Source organism: Vipera ursinii (assembly GCF_947247035.1).
Source record: "Vipera ursinii genome assembly, chromosome: 10".
NCBI lineage: Eukaryota > Metazoa > Chordata > Lepidosauria > Squamata > Viperidae > Vipera > Vipera ursinii.
The window spans coordinates 9,785,892-9,799,941 of NC_139520.1; the positions used below are offsets into that span (position 1 = coordinate 9,785,892).

Sequence of the window (14,050 nt, forward strand, 5' to 3'; positions counted from 1 at the left end):
TCAAGCAAAAGAGTTTCCAAATCAGGATTTAGTGGTGAAAGCATTCAGAACACACTACTTCCTTTGGTCCTTCTGAAATTCCTTGCCCAGCCATGAAGAAACACCCACACATACATATTCAGAGAGACAGAGACAGAGAGAGAGAGAGAGAGAGAGAGAGAGAGAATCACAAATGTGTATTTAATCTAAAAGTAATTGCATTAGCTTCCAATTAGAGTAAAGGTGAATTCTTCCTGGCATGGTACTGGAGATGTTGAATGACAAATCAATAAAAGCCACACCATTCAGATTTAATCAATTATTGTTTCATCAGCTAGCAGAACAAAAGCCTTCCTCTGCTTCAGTATGACAACTAAGGCACAATTTAGTCACAGAACTGGATCTTCGGTCCAATTCACCTAGTTTCCAGTAAGCATCTGAATATTTTATTTATTTACTTTGGCACACAAGATCCCAAGAACCGTAGCAGTGAGCAAAAAGCATCTCTCCCAGGACAGCCTGTAAATGGTCTCTGCCACTTGTGGAAGAAGAAAACCATGTGGCATCTAAAGGCCTTGAGAGGACAATCCTAGGGCCATTACCATTTCATTGTAATTTTTAATGCATAGGGAAAGACAAAGATCAATCAGATGTGATCAATCAAACATTAAATTCAATTTATGTTTGGGTTCCTCCTACTCTGAAGCCCCAGCAGGCTACTCAAATGCCACATGAAAGAAAGCAAATCCTAATGGTTTTTCTTTTCATCTAGTTCTTTTTAACAACGCTGTGAAATAAAGTCGAGTTGTGTGAACGGATCAGAATCACTCTGGGTGCTTTTTGGTTGACCACCTAGCACTCTAGTAGATGCTCTCCAAATATTTTGTACTATGGCTTCCCAACTTCCTTGTCATTGACTAAAATAACTCAGATTGGTAGAAGAAGTTCAGCACATCCCAAAAAGGCCAATTTGGCCATCCTTTCACTGCACTACAGAATAGTTTTCAAATATAGAATTCTAAACATAGTTATTTTCTATCACAACTTTCTTTTAAACACTATACACTGGCTTTGAGTTAAGATGGTTAAATGGGATCCTTTCAGATGGAGGGATATCTGGTCATGGTAGTTGCTTTATGGAAGCTTGTTGTTGTATGAAATTGTACTTTTAATTTTGGGAGCTCCCAGTCATTGGGAGTCAGGCAACCTCAAAATTTAACATTGTATTAAAATATATATATTTTTCCCACTTAGGAACTGACTCAAACTATTTGTTCCAGAGCAAGCAGGGGAAAAAGTAAGAAATAAAATCAAAACACTAAAAATGTTCAGTGAAAGTCTCAGGAAAAAGGTTCAATTGTTTTTCAAAAAATGCCGACTACATTCCTCCAGAACTAACCTGTGTGATTCAGAAGAAACCATCACAACTCTTGCAGGAGCTGAGCGGCAAAGAACATCTTTGAGGAGCTGAATGAGATAAAAGTGTCCCAAATGATTCACCTGGAAGGTCCTCTCCAGGCCATCTTCAGTTAATTGCCAAGGAAGACCAAAAACACCAGCATTGCAGACTAGCACATGGAGAGCTCTGTAAACACAAATGTGGAAATTGTATATTTAATTAGAGCAATCTTCAGGAAAAAATGGTGGCCTTCAGATGAGTTGTGTCCTTATTTCTAGCCAATTAAAAAGCCTCAGTGCCATTTTGGGGGGGGAAAAACATACCTCATAAAAGCTGTCACAGAGCTACAGTGTTGACAGATCTGTCCCATGCTCTTATACAGAAAAATATAGTTGGGTTTCCAGGGAGGAAATTCCTTCTGCATATCTATCTCAAGAAACGTCACAACAAAGTGGAGCAAACTCAGTGAATATTTTACAAATATGAGATAGTTATTTGCTACTCGAGCCAAACAAAACTTCCAGATCTCACTGAATAGGAACTACTTTAGAATAATGGTTATTATCAAGTTTAAATGAGCTGTGGTGGCACAGTGGTTAGAATGCAGTACTGCAGGCAAATTCTGCTGACTGCCGGCTGCCAGCAGTTTGAATCTCCCCAGCTCAAGGTTGACTCAGCCTTCCATCGTTCTGTAAAATGAGGACCCAGATTGTTGGGGGCAATATGCTGACTCTGTAAACTGCTTAGAGAGGGCTGTAAAGAACTGTGAAGCAGTATATAAGTCTAAGTGCTATTGCTAAGTGCCAAATAGCCCATGGTCCAAATCTTCAGCTATCATAATGTATATTACTTGATCAGTATGTCACTTTTTTCATAGTCTACATCTGTGTTTCCCATCCTTGGTAACTTCCAGATCTGTGGACTTTAAATCCCAAGATTCTCAGCAATGGCCTTCCCAATGATAAAATTCTGGGCATTGAACACACACATTTCTCTTCTACAGAAGGATACATTGGTCTGCATTTTAGCAGGACTCAAAAGAAAACTATGAATTACATTCATAAGTTACATAGCTGTACTCCAGAAGCAAAAGTTATATTGAATAGGAAACATTAATTCATAAATAAGCATGCTTAAAGTCCAGAATTAAGAAATTTTCTTCACTTCTGTTAAAAAACAATGACGAAAGTATAATCATGTATATTAGTCCAAAGATTCATATCCACTTTAAAAAAAAACTTTAAAAAAGTTATAGCAAGTAGTGCTTTTAATCAATGTATTTGTTAAAAGTTCCATTATATCGATTGTTATTGCACTTTGTAATATTCTTCATGGTTTTATTATTTTAAATTAAAATTTTAATTAAAATACTGTACACACAGACCCTTTAAAAATTCTCTCATTAGCCATAAAAGCTATAAAACTGCAAAATGCTTACGGCTTTATTTGCAGCAAAAGATACTATAGCTGTACATATTAAATCATAAATATTTTACATGCTTATCTTCCCAACATGCCCCTCATGCTTGGTTCTACCAAAGGATAAGACCTTTTAACTCAACTAAAACCCAATGTATCTTGAACTCTACTTTCACACGGGTTGAGATCATTTGGCCGAGGAATTGTAGTCGCAACACATCTGGGAGGCACCATTGTCTATCAAGCATGGTTTCTCCTTTTAAGACTACAACTACAATGCCCCAAACCACTAGGGGAAAGATCAGTAGACCAAGGAATTTGGGAGTTACTTTTTTTTTTACCTGTGAAATCCAGAATATGTGTGCCTTAATTTAAGAACACCAAAAAAGGAAGGAATCTTCAGCAATTTGACTGACCTTTGTGAAACTAAGGCACAAAAGTTCTATCTCACTGAAAAGTAGCCTTTGAAAAACATTCAGCTTCTGTGCAGTTACGATTGTTCAACACTAAACTTAGTGCCATTAAGAAGCTACTTCAATAAGACTTGGAAGACCTTCAGGAGACATAAAGCCCAGAATCATATGTGATACTACATCAAGACCCTGGGAACAGAGAGGAAAGCAAAGCAGAAATATTCTAGGAGGCTCCTTGCTATGAGTAATTTTCTTGATTTGAGCCAGTTTGCCCCAGCCCGATTTAAAAAGCAGCTGATCTCTTGTTGGAAGCAACCATCTGATCCCAAGCGCTTTTGTGATGTTTGGGTGTTGAATCACCTCATGAAACCCTGACCTCCAAACTAGCTGACAACCCTGACTTGGATCTTTGAACTGTGGACTGTATTTGAACTATTCTTTGTACGCTCCTATTAAAAGCAAAAATTCACTCAAGCTTCTTTCAGAAGCTCTGTTTAGCTTGCATTCTTTGTCTGCTGTTATCTCCTTGACTTTGAATAAAGTGCTAATTTCTATAGCAACTACGTACATGTGTATTTGAAACCAGAAGCAGAACAGAAAGTGTTAACAGGATCATAAGCAAAAGAGACCATTGCGAATTCCGAAGAAGACTGTAAGATCTTTAGGGAGATACTTGCATTTGCAGAAGAGAGAAAGAGAAATAAATCTTCTTAAAGAAGGAAACTCAAGCACCCATTTGAACTTAAAACAATGATATCTGATGATCTGTGAAAAGCTCAGAACTGTTTCTTCAAAGGTTTCTGCTAAGTATGTGTATATCCCCGTGGAAGACACTTCGCCTGGGACTGCTTTGCAGTGGAGCAGTTCCTCTGCGTGAGATTGATCTGCTGCACATCAACTAGGTAGGTGTCTCTGCCTTCTACTATTGTCAGAAAAGGCGTAATTTTTTCCCTATTACAAATGTTATAAACCTCTATAAAGTCTGATCAGGTAATCTAGACAAGTTTGCATGAAGCACCAATGAAAATCTGGTTAAATAAGGTGGCCAGATAAATCTAGAAGAGCTTTCTGTTGCTTTTAGTGTCACCCAAAGGAGGAAACCACACAACACAAATTGTATTTATAAAATTTAATAACTCACCCTTTGGCTTAATTAGATGTTCTGGCTCACAATTATAAGATACAATATAAAAACATAGTGCAGTAACTAAAACAGCAAAGGCTATTAAAACAAGCAGAAATTGAAATTAGCACATTTCTACTTTAGAGATTATCATAGATATTTTTCATCTTTGCATTTTAAAGGGCGGAGTCTGCCTCACTGCTGCGAGAATTGTGCATGTTTCTTCTTCATTTTTAATGGAAATTTGTATTTCTTTTATATTTTTCCATGCAGAATAGGGATTGCAAGAATTCTAAAATCTTCAAACCAATTGTAATAAATTTTAATTCAGAATACCTCTGGGGGAAAAAATCCTGCTGGTCAAATATTGCTGAAATAAAATAATCTATCTCACATTCATTAAGCAACATTTATTTCACACTATATACATACACACATTTTACATGTATGTACACAATAGCCATTAACTTTTCTACTAATATCCTCATTCGCATTACATTCAAACCATTCTGAATCTAACCATTGTTCCATAATCACCCAAATTTAAGCTACATCTTTCCAAAGCTTATTTGCTGTGTCTATTGAAACATAAATCCTGTGAGGAATTCTATATATGAAATACAGAAATACTGTATATGTTGGCTTCTCCTGGGTGTAAAATGTGTTGCTTTTAAATTAGCTTGCTGCAGTACATGAGTTTTGTTCTGATCCAGCAGAATCCTTCCTCTGTTCTAATGGCCATAATGATCACACCATTTTAGACTTGTGATGCTTCATGCTCTGCTATGTAATTATCTCCAACAAAACTCTTGGCATGAATCCTGAATATATTTTCTGAGGTCAAGAAGAGTAGCATGAGAAATTCCCCTGCCAAGTAACCTTCAATTGCCAGAGATGAAGGTATTAATATTTTGAACCTCTGTCCTTCTAGCGGGACACAATGCTACTACTTCACCATTTAAAGCTCCAGCACTGACACTGTCTTATCTTAGGTCTCTCTGTAGTGTGACAAATCTCAGACAGGAGCAAAATTATTAGCATAATACCCAAGGAAAAGAGTCTATATAAATTGACATTATATCGCAATGAAAATTTATCTAGTAAGTTTAATACAAATGAATGGCATTAATCGGGTGTGCAGATAGTCCTTGACTTACAACCATTTGTTTAGTGACTTTGTTCAAAGTTATAGTAGCGCTGAAAAAAGTGACTTATGACTATTTTTCACACATACGACGGTTGCAGCATTCCTATGATCACATGACTGAAATTCAGATTGCTTGGCAAGTGGCATGTACTTATGACGGTTGCAGTGTCATGGGATCAGCTTTTGCGACCTTCTGATTAAGCAAAATCAAAGGGGGGGTAGCCAGATTCACTTAACAACCAAGTTACTAACTTAACAACTGCAGTGGTTCACTTAACAAATGTGGCAAGAGAGGTCATAAAATGAAGGGGGGAACTAACAACTGTCTTGCTTAGCAACAGTCATTTTGAGCTCAATTGTGTTTGTATGTTGAGGATTATCTGTATTTCCTTAAACAATGAACAACACCATGTTAGGAGTCATGACTCCCAATCCTTAAAAAAACCTCCTCAATCACTGTGAGCAATTTGCTAAGAATGAAATAAAAATATGTTTTTGCTTGCTATTATTGAAGAGACAGCTCCAATTTGTTGTCCTCAGCCTCTCTGCCCCCAAATAGTAGATGCTCAGTCATATGTTATTTATGCACACTGAAAAACGGTCCTTCACCACTCTCTCCACTGAATCATTTGCTTGTTGGTTAAGGCTCCTTCATTAAGCTGCTATTCAACCAAGGGAGCTATTTGTCATTCTTCAACTTGCAACATTCCTAGGCTTAGGTATCAGCTGAATGACTGATATGGCATATTTAGCATTTAGGGAACAGCCTGTGGGAGCTCATTAGAATGCACACAAGGCAATCCTTTTTTAAAAAAACAAAACAAAACATGGATGAAATTAAGCCCTTCTTCCCCTGGGCAAAGATCTGGGTCAAAACCAAGTCTCTTTTTCACATTCAGATCCAGCAAAGCATTTTCCAAAAAAAATTTCCAGACTGGAAAAATCTCAAACTCTGCTTGATATGAGTGTAGAAAATTTTTGCACAGACCACATCTTTCTTCATGTCCAATCCGTGCCTCATTTTATCTTATTTGTTTGTTAGTTTTGATCTGTACCTGGGTCTTCTATTTCTTGTACTGGAAGCATCGTGGGTGAGGCTGCCCAAGGCAAATATAATTTCAGCTCAACCTAGAGACTTCGACAATTGGCAAAGAACTAAATCTTTACTGCAGTTCAGGAGCTATGGCCTTTGCAACCTGGTGACAAAAACTGAACAGGTGTTTGGAGGCCAAGACGGAATAGATTCTCTCTTTCCATACCAACATGCTCTTCTCCTGCATCTCCTTTTGCAAAAGAGCTTTTGGTTCCAATTTTTATGTGTGCTGCAGGTGTTAACTGCATATTTATATCTTCAACATTCTTGCTCTGAGAATCATTTACCAGTAAAGAACATGGATTCAAAAGTTGTTATTTTGACCATTCCCATCTCAAACAATCCAAACCAAGAAATGTATTTAATATTACTTTTCATTCATCATGGTTTCTTTCAAAGGATCTTGAACTTTTGCTCGGAGAGATATTAATGAAACTGTATTCCTACAAACAGCCACCTCTTAAATCTAGAACCCAGCCTTCCTCATCTGCTCTAGCATATGCTTAGATTGCTACGTTATTCCCTTTGACCATTTTTTTCTGAAATGTATTGGGTAGCTGCTAGCAGTCAGTTGATCTTGTCTGCCATTGGAACCCATCCAAATTCAGAATAGAAAATGGCATTTTGCATTTTATGTATATTCCTAATATGAGTGTGCCTATACATTATGACAAAGACACCCAGTCCCATATATCACAGTCATTGCTTTCCTTAACCTTCATAGGTTTCTCGCTTTTTCCCATGTTGTTGTCATAACTCTCAAAGGCATTCACACTTTCTGTGATTCACATTTATAATTACTGGTCTTAAAACAATATATTTATTGGAGTTGCACAGAGGGAAGAGAGAACAAAGAAATGTTTTTTATTTTATTTATCAAATTTAGATACTATACCACCCACCTCACTCATAGCCTGTGAATTTGTAAATCTGCGATTCTGTAAATTATGCCCCTTAAAATAATAAACAAAAGTATAAAAACTACTTAGCTCTTAAATCTCATTTGAAGTATACAGACCATATTATTGCAATATATATATATATATATATATATATATATATATATATATATATATATATATATACATATATATACATATATATATATACACATATATATATACACATATATATATACATATACATATACATATACAATATACATATATACATATATACATATATACATATATACATATATACATATATACATATATACATATATACATATATACATATATACATATATACATATATACATACATATATATATATATATATATATATATATATATATATATATATATATATATATATATTACAATAGCCTCCCATCTATGGTAACTTTGATTCAGCTACAGCAATGCAAACTCTACTAATATAGTAAGAACAAAGTAATTGTTCCTAAGTACTTACAGATTCTTAGATTTGAAGGTTTCAGCAAATTCCCATACACTTTGAAGAGATGCAAGATCTAAGGTGATTGCTTCTACCTTGGCTTTGTGCTAAAATGAGTAAAAGTTAAAAGTTCAAAAGATCAATATACTTATTCCACAGTATCATCTGATAACAAACATGCAACAACATATGTTTAAATACTCTTATTTAATCATAGTGGTACAGATTACAACACTTTGAAATATGTAGAGATTGTTTAAAGGGTTTTTTATGCTGAGGGTGCATGCATGCAGCCAAAGTAAACCCTGAAAGTGGTGTGAATATTTATTCAAACATCTCAACATATTTCCAGATAAACCAAAAGGTTGACCCAAAAGTTTGCTAGATCTTTAAATTCTTATCACCATTACCAGCAGAATAAATAAAACTGAGCAGTATTCTTTTTTAAAAAAATATCAAACTGTTCATAAATGTACTGGCCTTTTCTGCCAACAAATATAACTCTCATAAAACTCGCTAAAAGTACCTTAAAATTACAAAATTAGCCAAAGTTCATCAGTTAAAATCTGCTAGGCTTGATGAGTTAGGCAAAATCTAATATGAACTGTTGTATTAGATTTTAGGAACAGGAAAGTATTTAAATAATTTAAATCAATATAGAAAAATATCCAGTTCAGAGACTACAATCATCAGATTATTTTTTATTATTAGACATTTTAAAGGAAGAATATAAAAGTAAAGATTTGCCCTGTCCAGTGATGTCCGATTCTAAGGGGTGGTAACTTATTTCTGTTTCTTAGCCAAGGGAACCAGCTTTGTCCAAAGATCCTTTCTGTGGCCAAGTGGCCGGCATGTGATGAGGTATACTGAACACTGTTACCGCCCCACCAAAGTGATACCTATTTATCTACCTGCAATTTGTATGCTTCTGAACTTCTGGGTGGGCAGGAGCTGGGGCAAATAATAGGACCTCAACCCATTGTGCAGCACTCAGATCTCAAACCCCGTCTGTCAGTTTTCCAGCTGACAAGCTCAGCATCTTTAACCAGTGAGCCATCACGCCCCCACAAAAGAAAGAATATAAACAAACACAACGAAAAGTAAGAAAGAGAAATTTAAATGAGTAAACAAGGGATCTGAATGTGTCATGGGAATTACAGTTTTCCAATACCTAACTAATTATGTAACAATACAATGAGTTTCTCATTTTGGTTTTTTTTTATAAAAATCCTAAAAATAACTATAAAGCCCTGAGCTAAAAAATAAAAATAAAGATCAGGAACACATACAAAATCACCAAACAGAATTATAATAAATTGAATTGATTCTGAGAATTTACTCTGATTTTCCCATGAAGTTAAAATATAGGGTCTATACATTGAAAAAAGAATTTAAATGAGGTAAAAATCAACTCATTAACTTTCTGTCCAGGCATTTTAAAAACCAACCTTTCTAAAACATGTGCTCCCAAAACATATAGTATCCTTGCAGTAGTTAGCATATACAAAGCTAATTCAGCATAATTTAAAGTAATGAATGGTTTATCAAATTTAATAAAACTGTTGTAGTTTAAATTCAACTGTTAAGATTTATTTCATTCTACTGTGCATTAGTTTCCAGAATTGTTGTGCTTTACAATATTGCAACCAAATATTAAAAAATAATACAACATTACATTTTCAGCAATTTTTAGAAAATGAATTGTTCATTTTAGCAATCGGTATTGGAGTAATATACCAATAATAAAATATCTTATACCAATTTTCCCTAAGTATAATGTTCAGAGTAAATGTAATGTTCTTTTTCCATTGTAATTTCCTCTGCTACACTTCTATCACTGCATTCAAATTCTGTACCTTTTTAATCATACATTCTTTTGCTTGTTTAGACTCTGAATCATACTTCCCCAGCCATTTATAAGTAAGTCCCAGCAAATATTCTGAATTATGTTTAACTAGTTGTTGTTTTTTTTTAATTCAATAACGTTTCTTACCATTCATTCCTCTTTATCTGTGCAATTATTTTAATGCTATGCTATCCATCTTGAAACCAGTAGACTAAACCATTGTGGAGAATCTCAGAAGATTTCATCATCTTGCTAATAATTAAATTTTCCAGTTAGAACACATTATGAATTTTCCACTGAACCAATTTCTGGAACTTACTTCCTCATAAAACTAGACATTTAACAATGGAGTGATAGGAGAGACATCTTATTATTTCCCTATACGTGACCTAGGCATTCAATACGGACTTGCCAAGCAAAGCCTTCCTCTGAAGATCCCAGTGCTCAGATAGCACACAAAGGTAAAGGTAAAGTTTCCCCTGCACGTGCGTGCTAGTCATTTCCAACTCTAGGGGCCGGTGCTCATCTCCGTTTCAAAGTCGAAGAGCCAACGCTTGTCTGAGGACGTCTCTGTGGTCATGTGGCCGGCATGACTAGATGCCAAAGGCGCACGGAACGCTGTTACCTTCCCACCGTAGTGGACCCTATTTTTCTACTTGCATTTTTATGTGCTTTCGAACTGCTAGGTTGGCAGAAGCTGGGACGAGTAACAGGTGCTCACTCTGTTACGCGGCACTTGGGATTCGACCTGCCAAACTGCCGACCTTCTGATCGACAAGGTCGGCGTCCTAACCCACTGAGCCACCGCGTCCCTAGATAGCACATACAACTCCACAATTACATACTACATTATCATCATCATCATCATCATCATCCTAACTCAATCCTGCCTTCACTTGGCCAAAAAGAACTTTGCAATACACAAAACGGATACAACCAGCGGGTATCTGGTGCAGAAGAAGAAAAAAAATGCCTTTTCCCCCCCTCTCTTTCCTTTAAAAGGTACAATGCTCTGTTTTCGTCTCCAAGGAGAAAATAAAAAGGCTGCCACAAACACAAGGACAACAAGGGGTCAAAAAACATCAAGCAGTTCAGCAGATTAAACCACAAGCTGTTACTTAGCATGCTCTTGGGAACAGTGATTCAAGTCCACACACTATTACTCAGGTAATGTTTTTGCTCATTCTGGGCAGCGTTGCAGGTCTCTCCTGCTGGTTTTGAAACCAAAGAGACAGCACTTGCGATATTATGAAGGGAAGAGAGAGTGAATGAGCGTCCGCTTGGGTGTTCCTCCTTCCGTTCAATCCTTCCACCAGTCAAAGCTGAGAGAAAGGAGGTGTGCTCTTGAGAAAGAATACAGAAATGAAAATAGATCAATAAATGGGTAACTTTGAAACATAGATTACCCAAGCTATGAAGATGGCTTGCAGTCTGACATTTCAAGCAATAAGCTGAACCCCTGCTTAGTTGTAAAAATAAGGCGCTTTCTCTTGTGGAGGCAACTGGGGGTTCCTTCCCCCCCTCCCAACTGTTAAATTAATCTGAATTTCTACAGCTTTGTAGATTTAGGACAAGAAAGGTTAGTGAGAAGAACCACCTTCTGTGGGAGTATTTCTCAAGCACCTTAAGTAGAAGGCTTTGAAAGGTCACACATTCAAATAATAATAAAAATAACAATGAGAGTTTCTAGGGTACCATTCACGAACATACATAAATGATAAAGACAGAAACATATGCAATGAACCCTGGCTTATAGAGTAAAAAAAAGTCACTAAATCTTCACAAATCTGACTTTTTTAACCCCTCATTAACTTACATTTACAAGCTGTTCTCACTATTCATAAAAACTAGTGTATTTTTAAACTATCCTTTTCAGTCTTAATGTGGCTACTTGTAGCAAAAAAAAACCAAAACTATAATGGTTTAATCAATCAATAAACTTTTATTTGGTCATTGACCAGCCTAATATAACGATTTAATAGCTCTTGTGGACTTTTTGCATAAAAATGAAAAAAAAATGTGATTTAAGGTTTTTGATGGTTAGAAAGGATAAATTATAGAAAGAAGAGTCACGATGTAACCTTTACATAGAGAGGTTAAAATATAAGTGTACTTATAATTGCTATATTGCTTCTTATTTATAGCTTTTTTCATTTTTTTTCTACTTTTCTTCTTTTTCTTGTACTTTTAATTTTTTTTCAATATTTCAGGTTCATAATAGAAACAGTAATCTATAATCAGTGACTTAAAAAGAGATGATTTAACAGCATCCTTCAAGCTCTCTGCTAATGTCATAAATTTACTATGCAGATAACTCTTATAATTTCATCCCATATTGTTTTAATATTACATGATGCTTTGTGTCATGAAGTCTTAAGTGGTGGTGTGTTAACAGACATTTCGGTGTGTACCCCTACAGCTCTTTTATGCCTAGATATCCTTTAGAAATTACTATCCAGATTAAGAGACTAGATTCTGCTAGGGCATCCTACAGTTTTCCCATGCAAACTCCACTGAACCTAACTTTTGAAAACAGTTTTCTACTAAATATAGTTGCAAAGCTCAGTTGCAGGGAATAATATCAGAAAGGATAAAAGAAGCTTGTTTTAAGCCATGGCTTTCTACAGAACACCCCTAAGATGAATAATAATGAAACACATAAATAAATTGTAGCTATCCGCGTGTATGTGTATGTGCACCACTTGTGGGAAAGTGATATAGTTTCATCATCATTTAATAAGCAAGTAACTTTAAGGGGGAAAATCAGCAGGGTGGACTTGGAAAGTTTTGTGGAAAGATTCGTTTAAATCGTGGGTTCATTTGTTTCTGATGAATTAGCTTTCTCATATACTCTTCAATTCTGACCATAACCACACAGATCAAAAACACTGGCTCCTTTTAACTAGCTATCCCAGATTGTTATCAAAGCAGTTCTTGAGTCACCACTCTTGTTTGGTGCACATAAAAGCAGGAATGGATGTGTCTTATCTTCTCATAACCAGGGGAAATGAAGAAAAAGAATATATAAACCCAGGCATCTAATATTCAGCTTAAATTTAGCTTTTACCTTTGAACTTGTGCTACAAAACTCTTCCGAAATGAGGGAACATATTACTGAACACAACTGAGCAAGTTATATTCAATTAGATGTTTATGGCGATAGCACACGCTATACATCAACTTTCCCCCCCCCAATGCCTGCTTTAACCATAGCTGCAACTGTCTATGAAGATTCTCAATCATCCAGGTCATAGTTGTCCCAAAGGAGGGTTTTTTTCCCCCAAAAAAAGGCAACTGGACTTCCTTGATTTTTTTTTCTTTGAAAATGTTTCACTTCTCATTCAAGAAGCTTCTTCAATTCCAAGTGACTGGTTGGAAATGGAAGGATTTATATTCTTTTCTTTATATATTTATATTCTTTTTAGAGCTGCGGCACTGAAAACCCACGATTGTCATGATGCTCACATGCACTGTTGGGAGTCTGCTGAGATCTTCGGATAGATCCTTGGACAGATCCTGCCATTCATTCATTCATTCATTCATTCATTCATTCATTCATTCATTCATTCATGTTCTAAGATGGCGGCGCCTGGAATGGCTGCGGCTGCATTGGCTCTTGAAGGCGAATAGTTTTGGGAGGGATAGTGAGGGCTATAGGCCACATGATCAGGAAGATTTTAATGTACTAAGCAACATGGTAGAACTAAGGTAACATACGACATACGACCAACAATCTTTGCTGGCATGGCGAGTTTCTAGTTGTTTTGGAACTGTTGGTGAGACCGTTAAAAGTCGTTGGCACTGTTTGAATTTGTTCTACCAGCAGCAAGATCTGACTGCTGGCCTAGTGATGGATTGTATTGCAAATCAGGGCTGTTCCCAGAGGAGACAGAGAGGACGTGGAGCTTATGGAGCGAAGGAACTGGATGAGGCTGTCGGCAGGCCCAGAGGAAGAGAGAGAGGCTTTTGGAGGAATTGATGGCGGCGGCAGCATGCTCCAGGGGCGAAAAGAAGCAAGGCCTCTTTAAGGAAAAGGTGGAAGAGTCAGGATCAGAAAAAGGAAAGAAGGCGAGGTTGTCAGAATACAAGCGAATTTGAGGGCTAATCCACACGGAGCCCCATTTCCATCTGTCCTGTGTGCCATCGTTCACTCTCTAGAGACTAAAATGGACAATGTGAAATTTGAGCGGGCCACGAACAAGGAGTATATATTGGAGGTGGTGACCCTTTGAA

General features: G+C 36.4%; 1 protein-coding gene across 3 annotated transcripts in view; it reads right to left on the minus strand.

Moving 5' to 3' along the window:
- The window catches only part of WWOX (WW domain containing oxidoreductase), a 554,700-nt gene that overhangs the window by 421,393 nt on the left and 119,257 nt on the right, over positions 1 to 14,050 (minus strand). For all 3 annotated transcript variants that reach the window (XM_083370591.1, XM_083370592.1, XM_083370593.1), the window contains exons 5-6: positions 7,990 to 8,078; positions 1,379 to 1,564 (exon numbers count right to left, since the gene is read on the minus strand). In XM_083370591.1, coding sequence (XP_083226717.1) covers positions 1,379 to 1,564; positions 7,990 to 8,078 — 275 coding nt within the window. The remainder of the gene's footprint in view (positions 1 to 1,378; positions 1,565 to 7,989; positions 8,079 to 14,050) is intronic.